We start from the raw sequence: 17,651 nt of genomic DNA, 5'->3' as shown, positions 1-17,651 counted from the left end.
ATCGTTGTCCTGATGTCAGACGAAACCCTTTCTGTTGATCAGTTCTGGCTGTTTTTTCCACTGCTTCATTCAATCTCATCAGTTGTTCACAGTAAAATGTAGAATCAATCGTTTGACGTGGCGATTTCCACTCTTTTTGGAACTGTAACTTTTCAACTAATCGCTGTCAAACTGAAACTCACTTATTGACCTCACAATGAATCTAATTGAAATGCATACTTGTGCCACAAGTTAAAGCAAATTTCAATATTATAAATGTAGAAAGCTTTATGACGTTATCTGCTAATTTTCGATTTTGATCAGCGCTCCACATTTGACTCATTAACCACATTTCTTACTTGTTTTTTTTTTTTTAATTCTTGTTTCTATTGACCAAATTCTTGAAAAGTTCAATATACACATTATAATATTTAAAACACAACAACAAAAAACAAAATAAATTGTAATTTGTTTATAAGGGAACCACAAGCAATACTTCTTCTGTACATACATATGTACCTACCATTAGTACACATGCATGAGTGCGTGCGTGCGTATGTGTTTATTTAGAGTGACTTCACGGCAATTAAAAGACATTGACTCGGGCGAACAAGTTTTCAAGTAAAGTTCACGTTGCCTTTTGAAACGCAATTAAGTGACATTTTAGATAAAATTTTTTAGCTGTTTATTAACTTTGTATTTGTATTTTTTTTATTTTGTTTGCACAATTCTGACTTGTATATCAACTATGTCAAGTGTATATGAGTGATTTTTAATTAAAACGTGTGCAGGGTTAAGGTACGGAGCGCGGCGCAAATATTTGCATAGAAATTAAATGCTTGGAAGATTCATTTGTAGAGTAAAATATAAGTGCGTAAAAGATGTTGATAGAGCAGAAAAATTAAATATTTATTATTACTTTTTTTATGCAGAATACTTTTTTTTCGAAAATATTTTTTTTAGAAATTCTGAAATTTTTGGCAATAATTTTATTTATGTAAATAAATTTAGTTTTATGCCAAGCAAGAAATAAACAGTATTTTAATACTTTTATAAATTTTTTTTGTATATGGTTGCCACCTTTCAATAATCACAATTAAAATTATTTTAAAAATTTTTGTTATCATTTAAATTTTACATTAGTGAATACAAAGTTGAAAATATTTTAATATTTTAAAAATTTTTTTGTGTATATGGTTGCCATCTATCAGCAACGCCAACTGCAATTAGTTGAAAAATTTTGTTGTATTTTAAATTTTACATCAGTGAATGCGAATTAAAACATTTTATTATTTAGAAAAATTGTTTGTGTATATGGTTGCCACCTATTAATAACCCCAACTGTAATTAATTGAAAAATTTTGTCATCATTTAAATTTTATATTAGTGAATATGAAGTAGAAAATATTTTATTATTTCTATAATTTTTTTTGTATAGGGTTGCCACCTATCAATAACCACAACTGCAATTAATTGAAAAATTTTGTTATTATTTAAATTTTAGACTAGCGAATACGAAATAGAAAAATTTTTTTATTTTTATATTTTTTTTATGGTTGCCACCTATCAACAACCCCTATTTTTGCCCTTATGATTTGTATATATTCATATACTTGTACATACATATATAGTATACAGAAATGTGCGGCAGATTTTTTTTAAACAAAAAAGAAACTATTTTGTTAAAATTCAAGGTTGCCATACTTTATTTATGGAAATGTTCATATTTTTATTGAAGAGTTGCCATTTATAATTATTAATAGCACATGAAAAACTCAGTTCGTCACTTGTTCAAAACATAGAAGTGCGAAGAAATAAATATTTTAAAGCTTCTTATATATTTTTTATAGGGTTGCCAACTGTTTAATATATATTAAATTAAAAATTTTAATATTTAACACCTATAATAAAATGGTAGCAACAAAATTTGTATAAGCAAATCGTTTAAGAAACACAAAAATCATTTTTTTCGCACAGAGTTGCCACATTTTAAATTAAAAAAACCATTACTGTTAACAAATCAAAGGAAATAATCAGTAAAGTGTTAACAATTAATTAGTAAATGAGCGCAATTAAAGTTTTTCTGTACAAAACTAGTTAATATGTATGTAAACAGCGACTATTTACAACAAATATGTACAAGCGGGTACAAAGAAACTGTAAACTAATGACAACAACCAAAGGGAATGCCGCAAAAATCACCGCAAACTAAACAACCGCAAGTGCAAATATGCTAAATACATACATACAAACATACATATGTGCATACATACATTGGGTACTTAACAAAGCAGTGCAAATATTTTCAATGTCAAGCCAACAAAGTGTCAGCAATAATAAGTACAATGTGACAACCAGCAAATACTGAATGTCAAAAAATGCAACAAAAAGCAAATCAAATCAAATACATATACCTGAACTGTAAAACAAAGAAAACACGAAAAACGCAAAAACAAAAAGTAAAGTTAGTTAAAAAAACAACGACAAATTGGCTAGCGAAATGCATTGTAATTGTCAATTTCTGCTGAGTAGATACTTAATGCAATTAGAAGTTGTTATTGTAGGCGCTTCTCCTCACCACTTTTTATTTTTTGTCTTACAACAACAACAAAACGTTTTGTAATGCCGTGTGTCTGTAGCTTGTGCTGTCGCTCGCCCAAGTGGAATGCGCATTGCTGCTAAACAAATGTCACGTGACATTTGTAGACGGGTGCATGCTGACACACACACACACATGCATGCACACATGCAAAGCTTCTTTGTGTGCATACAGCTTTTCTTCGCTATACGCTCGTTCCTAATGCCAATGCGGCTTCCTTGTCGAACACAGCAAAATGGCACCAAGTATGTTGTTGTTATTATTTTCGTTATAGTTATTTCCTTTACCACTGCTTCTGGGTGGCTGTGACCCAAGCTGCCACAAGACTATGCGGACGACTCACATGGCATGCCATGTTCTCGTTACGTTAAGTGCCAATTTTGTTTTTTTCTAAATGCGCTGACACACTGGCATTTATTCAAAAGCGAGCAGAAACAACAACAAACACGTTGGAATGGCAAAGGAATTACCAAATCAAACAAACAATGAGTGGCACACAAGGAAGGAGTTCGCTTACAAACATACATACAAACATGCATATGTCCCACTGAGGCGAAAATGGCACACATATCGATTGAAATGCAAATATTTGAAAAGATACAATCGGCGCTGTCTACTTAAATACAATTAAATGCTTCACTTCCCTTTACAAGTAGTATGCACCGAAAATAGACAGAGAATTACATATGCTTTGAAGGAATGTGTATTTGTATAAGCTCACTTAACTAAAATTGTAGCATTTTCGAAGTAATTTTGGTTGATATCGTTACAGAAAAAATACGTATTTCGATTTTTTACTTGAAACCGCTCAACAAATCAAAGATACATATTCGATTTCGAAAGAAATTTTTTCGAACTAAATCTCCGAAAAACTTCAAAGCCAATTTCGAACAAAGAGCGCAATAAACTAAACATAACGAAATTTTGAATATTTTCGAAAATAAAATTTTCGAACTTAATTTTCGAAAAAATTCGGAGTTAATATTTTAGAGAAAACAATGAAATATTTAAAATATAAAATGAGCAAGACGAAAATTACCGAAAAAATTTCGTTCGTTTTTCAAACCGAATAGTCGATGGACTTCAAGGAAAAGTATGAAACAGTTTGTTAAGGCTAAAAGCAGCATTTCTAAACACATAATACTAAATAAATTGAACATAATTAACATTATTTAACATTTTACCATCGACTTCGAAAGAAAAGATTTCGAAATGAAATTTCGAACATTTTTAGAACTTTCTTTATTTGCAAATTATATACTCCAACACTACTCTAACAAAAATTTCGAGTTTTAATAGACTTGAACAAGGTTACTTAATTACGAAATTTCGGAACATCGACATCGACTAAAGGTACTACAAGTACTTAGTTCGTAACACTTCCACTACAAAAATTAATTATGTAACAATTTTCACAAACCAAGAAGTGTGAGAGTTTCCGAAATCATTTTTAAAGTAGACAGCGCACGACTTGTGACATATTCGAATATGTTTAACATTTTTCATTCGAAGCATTTCGAACATTTTTCTTAATGTATAATATAATGTGCTAAATTTCAACGTCGCTTTAAAGTGACTATGACCTAACAACCTGACAATGATTTTCATTACTTTGAGTGCCAAATTTTATTTCTATGCGAGCTGTTGACCCAAGTCACTGCACATAGTATTTATATTGTTGGCAGCTCAGCTCTTATGACATACTATTTTTTTTCTATTATGCTACGTAATACTCGTTTAAGCGCCAATTTTTACAAAATACTACATTGACATACTGGCACTTAGTCAAAAAATGAGGAAGTAAGAAGAAAATAGGTGTTTTTTACGATTTTTGTTTAAGAGTTTGCGAATTAAGCAAAGGAGTGAATTGAAATTTAAACAAAAAATCGAATAAAAGTGATAAAAAGATATGCTTGAAATATGCTAAAATTCACACATCAGAATATCAGATTTTTTACAAAGTAAGTTGACTTTATGTTTATGAGCACTGAACTAATATTGAAACCTTTTCGAAGTAATTTCGCTGATATCGTTACGGAAAAGTTACGAATTTCGATTTTTTACGAGAAACGTCCCGAGGAATCGATTAGAACACAAATTGAGTCAAATGATTTTGAAAAAAACAAAATTCGAACTAGATCTTCGAAAAACATGATAAATAATTTGGACCTTTTTTGAAAAAAGAACAGTTTCCAACTCTCTAGAACAAAAAATTGACAGATAATTATATATCTGAAAAGGCTTATCTGTATATTTCGTCACATACATTGTATGTACATAACTAAATTTAAAGCTTTTTCGAAGTAATTTCGGCCGATATCGTTACGGAAAACTTACGAATTTCGATTTTTTATGAGAAAAATCTTAAAGAATCGATTAGAACACAAGTTGAGGTAATTCATTTCGAATAACAAATTTTTCGAACATGAACTTCGAAAAAGTAAAAAATTAATTTCGAACTTTTTTGAAAAAAAGAACAGTTTCCAACTCTCTATAACCCAAAAATATACATATTTTACAAAGCATATCTGTATATGTGGTCAATTAAGTAAAATTAAAGCTATTTCGAAGTAATTTCGGCCGACATCGTTACGGGAAAGTTTGATTTTTTACGAGAAATTGGTTGAAGAATCGATAAGAACAAAAGTTGAGGCAATTGATTTCGAATAAAATTTTTTTCGAACATGAACTTCGAAAAACTTGAAAGTTAATTTCGAACTTTTTTGAAAAAAAGAACAGTTCCCAACTCTCTAGAACCCAAAAATAGTCAGATAATTACATATCTGTTGATATGGTCACTTCACTAAAATTAAAGTTTTTTCGAAGTAATTTGATACGAAACGGTAATTAAAAATAATTTTTAATTTCAACATAAAACAATAAAAAGCAAAATAATTACAAAAGTAACAAAAACAACAAATAAATTAAGATTTATGTATAATTAATTATGACAACTGTAATTAAAATCATCATTTTTCGTTTATTGACTTCGAATAGGCAATATTATTAGTTGTCACACATATTTCGCTATTTGTAAATACAATTCTAAGGCTTTGTGAGACCGCATGAAATAAAATCTAAATGAAATCCCAATGCAAAAGTTATTAGAATAGCAAAAGCTCAATGCCTTTTAGAAAAAATAGCTTACACAGAAAGTTATGTAATAGCAATTCAGTCACTTTGTTGTTTGCGACGAGTTTTGCAAATTCGATTTTCTCATACTTAAACCGCATTACCACAAATACCTTGCCGTAAAAGTTATGTCAAACACTTAATTTCTCGATACATTTGCTACGATTTCACTTTCGCTGCAGAATTTTGTTGAACAACGACAGCGACAGCAAATCCTTGTAAAATGTAATCAAATACTTGCTGTGAATCACATTTGTCCGTTTGTGAGTGTGCGTGTGTGTGGGTCACATATCACATTTCCACTCACACTACTGCAATGACATAAAGAGAATTTATAAAAAATCTAAGGCTTAAAAATTCCATAATATTTTATTTCAGTCAAACGCACACATAAATTGACACGATGTAAATGCTTTCGTATGTGTGCGTGTGTGCATAAATAACTGTGCTTTGCTCCATTTAGATTTGCTGTCACCGATATGTTGCGCGTACATGATTACAAGGCGTCTAAGTAAAAATTTATGTACACACTTGTATACATGTGTACATGTATGTATGGAAATAGATGTGTATGTGTGTTTTGTATGTGTAAGTGCCCACATATGTATGTACTGCTGTAATGTAATATTTTAACAAGGATTGGTAGTCATGTCAACAGACACACTTTGACTCCAGTCACTGCGTGTGCCCCCGATTGTTGTTATTGTTGTTTTACACATATACGAGTGTCTCTGCTGCCTCGTTCTTAACCCGCGTTATTGTTGACTTGATTTTATTTAAAGTAAATACTACAACAATTTTCGTCGCCAAATCGATTCAATGGCGTGGAAAGAAAATTGTCAGCGACAAATGGGTATGTGTGGGGGGCGGGGAGGCAGTGTTGAGGCGTTTAACCCCTGCCACTCGAAAGCTGTCACCACAATGTCTATGGCTGCTTTGGAGCGCTACAGTGCACTTAAGTGTTGGTAACGAATATGTATGTGGATGTGTATATGTATTTATATATATGTATGTATATGTATTTCTATATATTTTTCTCCATCTACATTTGTAGTCATGTATTATACTTTGTGCCTGATTATGCCTAAGCGTATGTGTCATTTATTTCTGGCAACTTTTTGCTTAACCAAAGCCTTAATTTCATTACAATGAGCGTGCGGGGATTACTCAGGCGGCGCACATATAAAAGTTTTGCGTCAATCCTAAATTCGCCAAATGTGTTTTTCTAACTAAATTGGCTGCATTGCTGTGGAAAGTCTTTATGACCCAAGAAATGATAAATTTCCGTTCAGTTTTGTGGGCGAAATAAGGGAATTTGCATAATCAGGCTTACGGGAGTATTGTGTTTGATTAAAACTCGGAGATAACGGCACTTTCAAAAATGTAGATACAAATGTGTGTATGCGTATGTGGTTAAATATTGCGGAGCATTTTTGAAGATCCCTTCGGCATGATTTTTATTTCCATAAGGATAATGAGTTTTAGTTTCATTTTGGTGCAAATCATATGACATAAATCACTGTTGAAGTTTGCATTTTCTTTTTTTTTTTTTGATATGAAACTACTTCACATACAAGCTCTGAACTGATGAAAGCTGTCAAAATTTTTTTTGTCAAAAAATTCATATGGAAACAGTTAAAGCTTTTTTTTATTTTTTGCCAATATAATTTTTTTTCTGATATGAACCTACTTCATAGACAATTAGTGAAAGCTCTGAATCGATGAAAGCTCTTAAAAAATATTTTTTGTCAATAAATTCATATGGAAATAATGAAAGCTCTTTAAAAATATTTTGTGTCAATATTATGTTTTTAATATGAAACTATTTCACATACAATTAGAAAAAGCTCTGAACTGATGAAAGCTCTCAAAATTTGTTTTTGTCAAAAAATGCATATAGAAATAGTGAAAATTTTAAAAAATATTGTTTGTCAATACAATTTTTTCTTTTCTAATATGAAATTACTTTATATACAATTTCTGAAAGCTTTGTGCTGATGAAAGCTCTCAAAAGTTTTTTTTTTGTCAAGGAATTCATATAGAAACAGTGAAAGCTCTTAAAAAATATTTTTTGTCAATATTATTTTCTTTAATATGAAACTACTTTACATACAAGCTCTGAACTGATGAAAGCTCTCAAATTTTTTTTTGTCAAAAAATTCATATGGAAACTGTGAAAGCTTTTAAAAAATATTTTTTGTCAATTTAATTTTTTTTCTGATATGAACCTACTTCATATACAATTTGTGAAAGCTCTGTACTGTTGAAAGCTCTCAAAAAATTTTTTGTGTCAAAAAATTCATATAAAAACAGTGAAAGCTCTTAAAAATTAATTTGTTTTTTTTTATGTTTTTATATATTTTGGAAAATAGTGAAAGCTCCGATGTGCGCTTCTGAAAGCTATAAATCTTATTAGATATGGTGAAAAAAATAGTCATATTGCCATCAAAATTCTTATAAAATTATATTATAAAAATTTTATGTTTTACACATTGAATTTTTTCCATAACTCAATATTTGTATTAAATTTTGAACGAAAATTCATAGAATTAGAATTATTTATTGAACATTTTTGAAATTGAGACTCAAGTACAAGTACTTGAAATCTTTATATCAATCTAGACAAATAATTGGTGAATAAAAATAAAACAAAAATAAATGTTTAATTTTCTCAGTGTTATAATTGAGTTCATTTTATCCTCACCGTATGCTTAAAATTCCCTTGACCACCCTGTCCTCAAAATAATTTTTTTTCCGCGCACTCCAATATCACCATTAACCTCTCTGACTCATTTTGATGAATTCGTTGTCACGTGAAACCACAAAAAAAATTACGAAAATCGAGAAAATAATGCTATCACATTAAAATATGGGTAATTATAGATTAAACAAATTACATGGTAATAAAAATACTTAAACTCTCCACAACAAAAGCAAAGGGAAAAACCTGCGACTAAGGTTACAAAAGCGCGATTATATATCAACTCAATTCTACTTTTTTTTGGCTGGCGCGAATTGAGTCAAGAGCATGGCGCACATAAATAAAAATCATAACAATAAATAAAACCGAAAATTTACACCTTCGAAAAGTGTCTGACACTGCACTATGAAATATTTGCTAAATAAATTCGAAAAGACAACAACACACGCCGCAGTTGTTGTTGTGCTGTTGCTGTTGCGTTTGCTGCTGCAGCGGACAGTCAAAGCAATGCGACGAAAAGATTTACGACAGCTGCTTAGCATGCTGTCACGGGCATTCGTGCTAACTAAAAGCAACTGCAACAATAGCAAAAACAGATAAAACTGTATTAAAGACGCTGCAGCATTTTTTCGTTGCTGATTTTTCGCTGACCTTAACGCGGCGGAAATGTTCAATGAGCGAGGAATTTATAAAAAATTTATATAAATTTAAATAATTTTAGTTTTGAGAAAACAAAAAGTTTAGAAGCGAAATCTTACAAATAGTTATAAGATATTCTAAAAAAACTATCATATAATGAAAGCTCTCAAGCTTATCATTTTCTTATGACATATATTAACTTTTTCTCTCAAAAGTTACAAAAAACTTTATACATAATTATTGAAAGCTCTGAGCTAATGAAAGCTTTAAAGAAATTTATTTTTTTGTATGTCTCTCAAAAATGTAAAAAAAAATCGTATGGAAACAGTAAAAGCTTTAAGCTGATGAAAGCTTAAAATTTTTTTTTTCATTTTCTCTCAAAAATGTCAAAAAATCCGTTTAGAAATAGTGAAGGCTTTGAGCTAATGAAAGCTCTGAAAAAATAAAATAAAATGAAAAGCTCTAAGCTCATGAAAGTTTTTAAAACTACATAAGTATAGTGTTTTATAGTATAAATTAGAATTTTCTACAAAAATTGCAAAAAAAAATGTTGTAAACAAGAGATTTTCATTGTTTCTCTCAGAAAAAGTCTATTTTGTTTTATAGCATTTTCTCTCAAAAATCGCAAAAAATTCATTGCACAAATAGTATAAACATTCAGTTAATGAATGCTCTCAAAAACAATAATTATTTTCATAATGTCACTCAAAAATGTCAAAGAACTCATATGGAAGCAGTGAAAGCTCTAGAATCTTGAAAATATTTTTATTATATCTTACTTACTTTTCTCTCAAAAATTTGGGACAAAAGCAAATGTACAAAGACGAAAACTTTGTTGTTGATGTTTTAGCGGTAAAGTTCTGCCGATTTGAAAGTCCTTAACCCGATCCCGGTCCGATCCGACTGCCTCAGGAACGCAATATGAAGGCTCTGAAAAAAAAATGATGAAAGCTCTTAAAAAGATGAAAGCTCTGAAAAAATCTGTTTTGTTTTTTAGTATAAAGTAACATTTTCTCTCAAAAATTTGCAAAAAATTTCATATACATTTAGTGAAAGCTCTGAGCTGATGAAAGCTCTCAAAAATATATTTTGTCAAAATATTCATATTCCATACAGTGAAAGTTAAAAAATATTTTTTTTAAGCATACAATAATATTTTCTCTCTAAAATTGTAAAATAGAAATTTCATAGAAGTGAAAACTCTGAGCAAATGAAAGCTTTTGGAATTGGATTTTTTGTATGTTATAATTAACATTTTCTCTCAAAAATTAAAAACAAAAATATTAAACAAAAACTGTGAAAGCTCTGAACTAATGAAAGCTCTCAACATAAATAATTATTTCATGTTTTCTTAATCGCTCTCAACATAAATTAATATTTTACATTTTTTTTTAATTGCAGGTAGTCGACACAATTCTCCAAAATAACCTAAAAAGAAGCCAGTAAAGCAAAGAAAGCACGACTCAGCTCCACAAACAACGACAAAGCTCCCGGAATACTTCGATGAGTTACACAGCAATAGCAAGAACAAGAAAAAAATAAACCACAATCTGCAGAAACCAACATAAATTAGTAAAAACAACTATCAAAGGATACAACAACAAAAATACAAAATAGACAAAGAATTCTCAACCAGTTAATAAGTGAACTAAAGAAAGCAAGCTTAATATTTAATACAAAAACAACTACAAAACAACCAACAACAACAATAAGAATGCGCTTAAAACTTTAAAACCCACAGACGACAACCAAAAACATAAATAAAGACACACTTACAAACAAACAGACAGGCAGACAGACGGCCGCAGACAAAAGTCAAGTCATTTCGGAATACGAAATTACAAATTTATAAGAAATTACCAAAACAAAAGCAAATAGCAACAACAACCATTAAATAGTTTGAAAAACGTGCAGCCGCAAAACGCGAGCGATTAAATTTGCATTAACAGCACGCAGCAACAACAACAACAACAGCAGCAGCAACCACAAGCAACAAACAATAAGCAAATAGTCTCAGCTTACGAACAAAGGGCGGAGGCAAAGGCGCAGCCAAATAATTGAAATAAACCTGCGACCCACAGCAACAACAACAACAATAGCAGTAGTAGTAGCTGCAACAACACGTTCGTTATAATTAAATTATCACGACGCGACAGTATTGGACAACAAAGGCAACAACAAATCAATATATTAACATTGCTATAAAAACGGCAACAACAGCAATAACAAACAGCGCAATTCCAAAACGGTGACAGCGCCATCTACTTGCATACAGACAGACATACATACCAACAATCAAATTAATAAATATAATAAAATAAAGTGCGTCTGCACCGGCGGCGATTACGATTGATACATACTTACATAGAATAAATCACAAGCAGTCGCGGCAACAATAACAGTAGCAATAAGCAGTACAGCAACAGCAACAAAATGCATATAGAAATTCAGGTGGCGTTAAATTTCGTGATTTCGTATCTTTACAACAAACTGCCAAGGCGACGTGTGAACATTTTCGGCGAGGAGCTCGAGAAGGCGCTGAAGGATAAGTTCCAAGGCCACTGGTATCCGGAGAAACCCTTCAAGGTGAGTACTTAGTTCATTTTTGATTTAATTCTCAGCAAGAAAAATGTTGAAAAATTATAAATAAACTTTAAAGACACGCTTGACTTCTGCTAGAAGAGTAGAACTACTTGATCTAACAACAGTTACTATATAAAGTGTATGTCCAAGGTTGTTAGAAACAGAGCTTACGACAGTTTCCTCTCGTTACTTTATTTGATTTGCATTTGACAGTAAAATATATTGGTTTGTGACGTCATAAAGTTTTTACAGTTACTATGACATGTTTGACAGTTCGAGTTCTTTATGACTTAGGCCTTCACTGCCCTGTCTGTCATTATTAAAGCCTGCCTTAATGTAGTCATGTTCTCACTGGACTACAATCTCAGTTGTCAACCCAATAATCAAAAGGGCTCTCACAACTTTCGAGAGAATTTTCGTCATTAAAAAATCTTCTGTTGTCTTCGCTTAGTGATTGAGGATAGTTTACAACTTGCAGTTCCTCTATTGGTCGGGTAACATCGACTAAAATTTTAGTCCTTGACAATCTGCTTTATCATTCAAGCCTGCCTTAATATAGTCATGTTCTGATTGAACTCCGACCTCGATACCCAAACAACCAATATTCAAAAGGGCTCTCAAAAGTTTAGAAAAAGCTTTCGTCATTAAAAATCTTCTCTTGCCTCCGCCTAGTGGCTGAAGACATCAAGCCAGAAACCTCAAATAGAAGGAGGACCTCAGTCAAGTATTTATCAAAGGTTCAGATATCCTATTATATTATATATTGTATATTCCTACAGTAACTGTATATGGACTGTATATGGGCTATACAATTGTCCTCAAAATACCTAACAATACTAACCTACCTAGTGGAAGACTAGCTACAATTTCTAAAGTCCCACTCAAATAGTTTTAGTGGGCTTTTTATTGAAGGGTTAATCTTTTACTTATAGGAGCTCTAAAAATCTCCAAAATTCGGGACATTTGGGAAGAGGGATCTTTTTGTTAGTCTGAGTAACTAAAGTTGACCAGAAAACCGGTTCACATCATTTTTTCTTTGATTACAAAGTGAACCAAATTTACCGAAAAAAGGGTTCTAAACAAACCACTGAGAGGAAGTCAATAATTTCTCGGCACCTATGTGAAAAACAGGTTAAAATCTTTACTGTAAGGAAACGTTAGAAGGTTAGTGTTAAAGTCTAAACCTTTTTACCGAAACTACTCTCGAAGCACCGTTATGAAAAACTTTTGAACAAAATAATTCTTTTTTTAGAGGTTAAGATCTTCCAGTTTTGAGAAAAAACAGGTTTAAACCTTTGCACTAATGCATTCGAAGATTGCACCGAAGCACCGGAGCATAAGTTATGAAAAACTTTTGAACAACACAATGCATTTTTTACAGGTTAAGAGCTTCCAGTTTTGAGCGATTGATAAAGACTACAGAAAATTAGCTAATATTTAATAAATGAACGAAATTTTTTCTAAAACCCCAATTTTCCTTTCACACTTCAGGGTTCGGCATTCCGTTGCTTGAAAACTGGCGATCCGATCGATTCGGTTTTGGAGCGTGCTGCGCGCGAGAGCGGTGTACCTATTGCTGATATTTTAGAAAATTTGCCTGCCGAGCTCTCAGTTTGGGTGGATCCCGGCGAAGTCTCCTACCGCATTGGCGAAAAGGGTGCTGTGAAGGTAAATACTTAATTTCACTTTTCATATTTTCAATTTAACTAACAACCACCTCATTGCCGGCACAGATACTCTACTCGGAAAACAGTGACAATCATGAAGACAACACATCGGCCGATCGTGAGGTCAATAAGACCTTCAATCCCGAAGCGCAATGTTTTCGTCCCATCGATGCGGTCAATACGAGCATGAACAATTTGAGTTTGAGTCCAAAGACTTCACCACATGCTGGCTCATCGCCACATTCGGCCTCCTCCAATTCGCCCACCTACAAAGGTAGTCCCAATCCGGCAGCAGCCGCAAACGGTTCGTTCATGCAGCGCACACAAGCGCCACTAACATTCACAACAGCCACCTTTGCTCAGACCAAATTCGGTAGTACCAAATTGAAAACCAGTTCCAAGCGCACCAATAGGTTAGTACACACACATATCTCTAGAAGAGCGAATTGTTTTAAATATTTTTTTTCTCTACTCTCTACCCAGCAGCAGTTCGTACCGCATGTCGCCCACTGAGTTCTCCAACTACATTAAACAACGTGCCATGCAACAACAACAACAGCAACTACATCACGGCGGCCATGGTAATCCGAACCTGGCGCAACCACCGAACCACTTCGGTCCCATCGGACCCGTCTCGCCAGCACGTTCACTCTCACCGAATCCACTCTCACTGGGCTTAGGACAGAATGGCGCTACAGTCGATCCCTTCTACTTCCCCAACATGGCCTCCATGGGCATGTATCCACAATTCAACGGACATCGAAATGTCTTCGACACGCATTTCCATGCCGCCGAGAATAACGCGCTCTACGGCGGCGGCGCTGCCAATCCAGCTAACGGCGCTCATGGCAAGTTCAACAACTACCTGGATCCACATGGCTTCTATGGCTTGGGCGGCAATCAGCATTTGCAGCAAGCTGCTGCGGTGGCGGCTGCTCATCAGCAGCAACAACAGCAACAGCAATCGCAAATGGCACCACCACCCGGCGTGGTGGGCGCACCGTTGTCGGCACAGCAACAGCAACAACAACAACATGTCAATGGCAACAGCAAACTTGTGGTTGAGAAGAACGGCGCGGACAACAACAGCAGCAACAACGGCAATAACAACAGCAATAACGGCATAACTGTGACCGTTTCGAATGCCAGTAGCGCTGCCGAAACAACAAACACCGTCGTCACCAACAACGCAGTCAACAGCACTGCCCAGCAAACAACAACACCAACAGCCGTCAGTCCGTCACCATTGGCTGCCGCAGCCGCTGCTGCCGTCGCTGCCAGCGCTGCCGCCGCCGCCGCGGCCAATAGCAGCCAACAGCAGCAACAACAACAAGACTCAAACAACTCGAAACTGATCGACGGTCTCAACTCGTTCTATTCCAATGCAGCCGGTCCCTACCAGCAACTGTTGGTGGCCAACTAAGGTGTTTGTAAAATACATATTTTTTATGGTTCTTTTTCACATTTTTTTAACGTTGGTTAGTAGCAGCGTGCGCGTGGCGTCGCTGCAGTAGGCAAGCACAGAATTATTTTTTTAAAAGCTTATTTTTTTAGTAAAAAGTAAACAAAAAAAAAACACTGCAAAAGCAAAAACAAAAATTATTATAAATATATATGTATGTATATTGTATGTATTACAAAAACAACATACTTGTAGCTAATGTGCAAACCAAAAATAAGGAGAGGGAGCTGTAGCAAGAAGACAGTGCAAAGCGTCAACTTTTTTAAAGCAAAATTATAGCAAATACAAAAACAACAAAATACAAGTTTATAAATAGTGAAATTCTGCTAGTGTAACTGTAATTATTACAACAAAATATGCAAATTAGCAAAACAAAACACACATACATAACTACAAAAATATATGAAGGCAATGCTGGCAGGCGGCATAAGCAAGCGAAGCGCATGATAGCTACAACAACAAAAGCAAAAATGCAAAAAAATGCAAGAAATAAGAAAATTACTAAACTACAACAACATATATGTAAATATATATATAAATATATAAGCGGCGCTTGGCAGGCAGCGCAGCGCAGGGTGAGAAGTTTTGTAATTATGTGTGTAGGCGTGGCACCGACGGACGGACGGACAGGAGAAATGCTGCAGCGCGTTGTTTTTATAAACAATTTAGATATTTATAATGAAAAACAACAATAAAAACAAAAACAAAAAACAACAATAAAAACAAAAACAACAACAACAAAAAACAAAAATAACAACAACAAAAAACAAAAATAACAACAACAAGACCAAAAAACAACAAACAAGAAATCTAACCTAAAGCAACACTATCAGCATAGTATACAAAATTTCTCAAGTCGTTTTTTATTAACTAGTTGTAAACGGACCAAAGCGGAAGCGGTAATAGTAACGCAAACGGCAGTAGTGTGGCTGTAGTAGCGCATGCAGCCAAAGCGCAGCTGGCAAACACATATATATATATATAGTAAATGATACGATCTAGTTAAAGTCTTATTATTGATAAGTTTTAAAATTAGTCAAAAATGAAAAAGTGAAAATCGTTTTGCTGTTTTTTATACCCACACACACACACACATTTTTCTAATATTCAAATGTTGTATGTATTACATAAGCGTAAAAAAAAACATATATACCATATATATGAAAATATGAGAATGTTAAATGTTTTATAATGCTATATATTATTGTATAACTACTTATTACTATTATTATTATATTAAATTACATTATTATTACTATGATTATCAACAACATTATTGCTATTATTGTAACTAAAAAAAAACCAAACAAAAAAACGATGAGAAATGAAAGCAAATCTAGTGAAAACAACAGTTATGTAAGCTAAACGGCGGACTATTGTAGAAACTTTAGCAGCAACTTAAGTACGCATGCATGCAGCACACACACACACATACACAAACAAGCGCAGGAGACACGAGCAAGCTGTTGGTGAAGCAACAGCAAGAAAACTAATCGTATATGCAAGAAAAAGGAGCAGGAGGCGATAGTAAACGAGCAGACAAGGCTGTAAGACGAAAGCAAGAAGAAGAAGCAATACAACTAACGGTATAGTCAAGAAAAAAGGGTCGCAGGCGGTAATAAACGAGCAGTAGGAGACAGTAAGACAAAATTACTTGCAAGCGAGGGTGTTCCAAAAGCGAATTGCTGACAGCAGCAACCAACACCAGCTCCTTTAAGGTGTAAATATTGCAACAACAACAAAAAATAACAACAAAAACACACATTTTCAACTTTGTGCATGCCAGCAGCGTTTATTTCGTAAATCCAACATCAAAGCTACTCTCCTGTGTCCTCCAGCCTTTGCGCATGCGCGTGTGCGCAACAAGAACGCGTCAACTGTGCAGTGTGCAATGCATACATACATATAAAACACACATAATGTATCTCCAAAAACTACCTATTATTTGTCTAAAATGTTTGTAGATAATTTTTTTAATTTTTTATTTAGTTGAATTTTTTTAGTGCAAAGTGCAAATTAATTGTTTTTGTATAGATTATTATAAATAAAGTTAAAAAGTACATTTCGTAATGCAAATTAATATATATATAAACAAATATATATATATATACATATATGTATATATGTATATGCAACATATACATATATAAATATATACTTTTTCATATTTTTCTAATTCAATCAAATTTGTAATTTGTTACTGTGTATGAAAGCGTTTTTTATTGCTCTTACTATTATTATTATGATAAATATTTTAAATATTTTTTATTACTAAATGTTATTATTATAACACATAACCTACACTTACATGCAAAGAAAAAAAACAAAAATATTAATGCTGAAAAAACAAAAACAAATAGCAAATAGGCGTTAATTGCAAACGCAAAAGCAAAAGCAAAATTATTATTGCAAAAGCAAGCAAAAAACAAAACAAAAACTGCAAAAGCAATGCGCTGTTTACTTTGTACAGAGTTTGTTTGCTGTTACATTGCAACACACACACATACATACATACAATAATCGTTTTTATTTTTAACATTAATGATTTTTTTATACTTTTTATACAAAACAAAAACCAATGTTTGTAGTGATTATATAAAATTCTGAAACTTTTTTATTGAGAATATAATAAAAACTTTTCCACGTTACATAAATTAATGAAAACAACAAAAAATACAAAATGAAGGACTTTTTCATTTCTATAATTTTTTTTATGAGGAAATTGTGAGTGTGCAGGTAATTGAGCACACAGTGCTCGTTGGTTGGTGCTGCCGCAAGTTTAGTGATGTGCAGTTTGTTGCTTGTTATCGATAAATTTATCGATAGTAGGCCAAGTTTTATTTTAAAAATTTTCAAAAAATTCAGAGAAAGACAGTTTTTTAACTTGAC

The 17,651-nt window shown here is 32.8% G+C and overlaps 1 protein-coding gene across 8 annotated transcripts in view; it reads left to right on the top strand.

Moving 5' to 3' along the window:
* The window catches only part of LOC105226947 (protein Tob1), a 49,449-nt gene extending 32,006 nt beyond the window's left edge, over positions 1-17,443 (top strand). For 4 of the 8 annotated variants that reach the window (XM_049456407.1, XM_049456408.1, XM_049456409.1 and 1 more), the window contains 4 exons: positions 10,456-11,636; positions 13,125-13,301; positions 13,367-13,713; positions 13,784-15,201. In XM_049456407.1, the coding sequence (XP_049312364.1) occupies positions 11,484-11,636; positions 13,125-13,301; positions 13,367-13,713; positions 13,784-14,723 (1,617 nt within the window). In that variant the 5' untranslated portion in view covers positions 10,456-11,483 and the 3' untranslated portion in view covers positions 14,724-15,201. Of the gene's footprint in view, positions 1-10,451; positions 11,637-13,124; positions 13,302-13,366; positions 13,714-13,783 lie in introns of all 8 variants that reach the window. The other 4 variants (XM_011206088.4, XM_049456412.1, XM_011206089.4 and 1 more) reach the window with 2 other exon arrangements.
* Positions 17,444-17,651: the final 208 nt, after the last annotated feature.

The sequence above is a fragment of the Bactrocera dorsalis genome, chromosome 4, assembly GCF_023373825.1.
Source record: "Bactrocera dorsalis isolate Fly_Bdor chromosome 4, ASM2337382v1, whole genome shotgun sequence".
Classification (NCBI taxonomy): Eukaryota; Metazoa; Arthropoda; class Insecta; order Diptera; family Tephritidae; genus Bactrocera; species Bactrocera dorsalis.
This window is presented reverse-complemented; position numbering and strand designations above follow the sequence as displayed.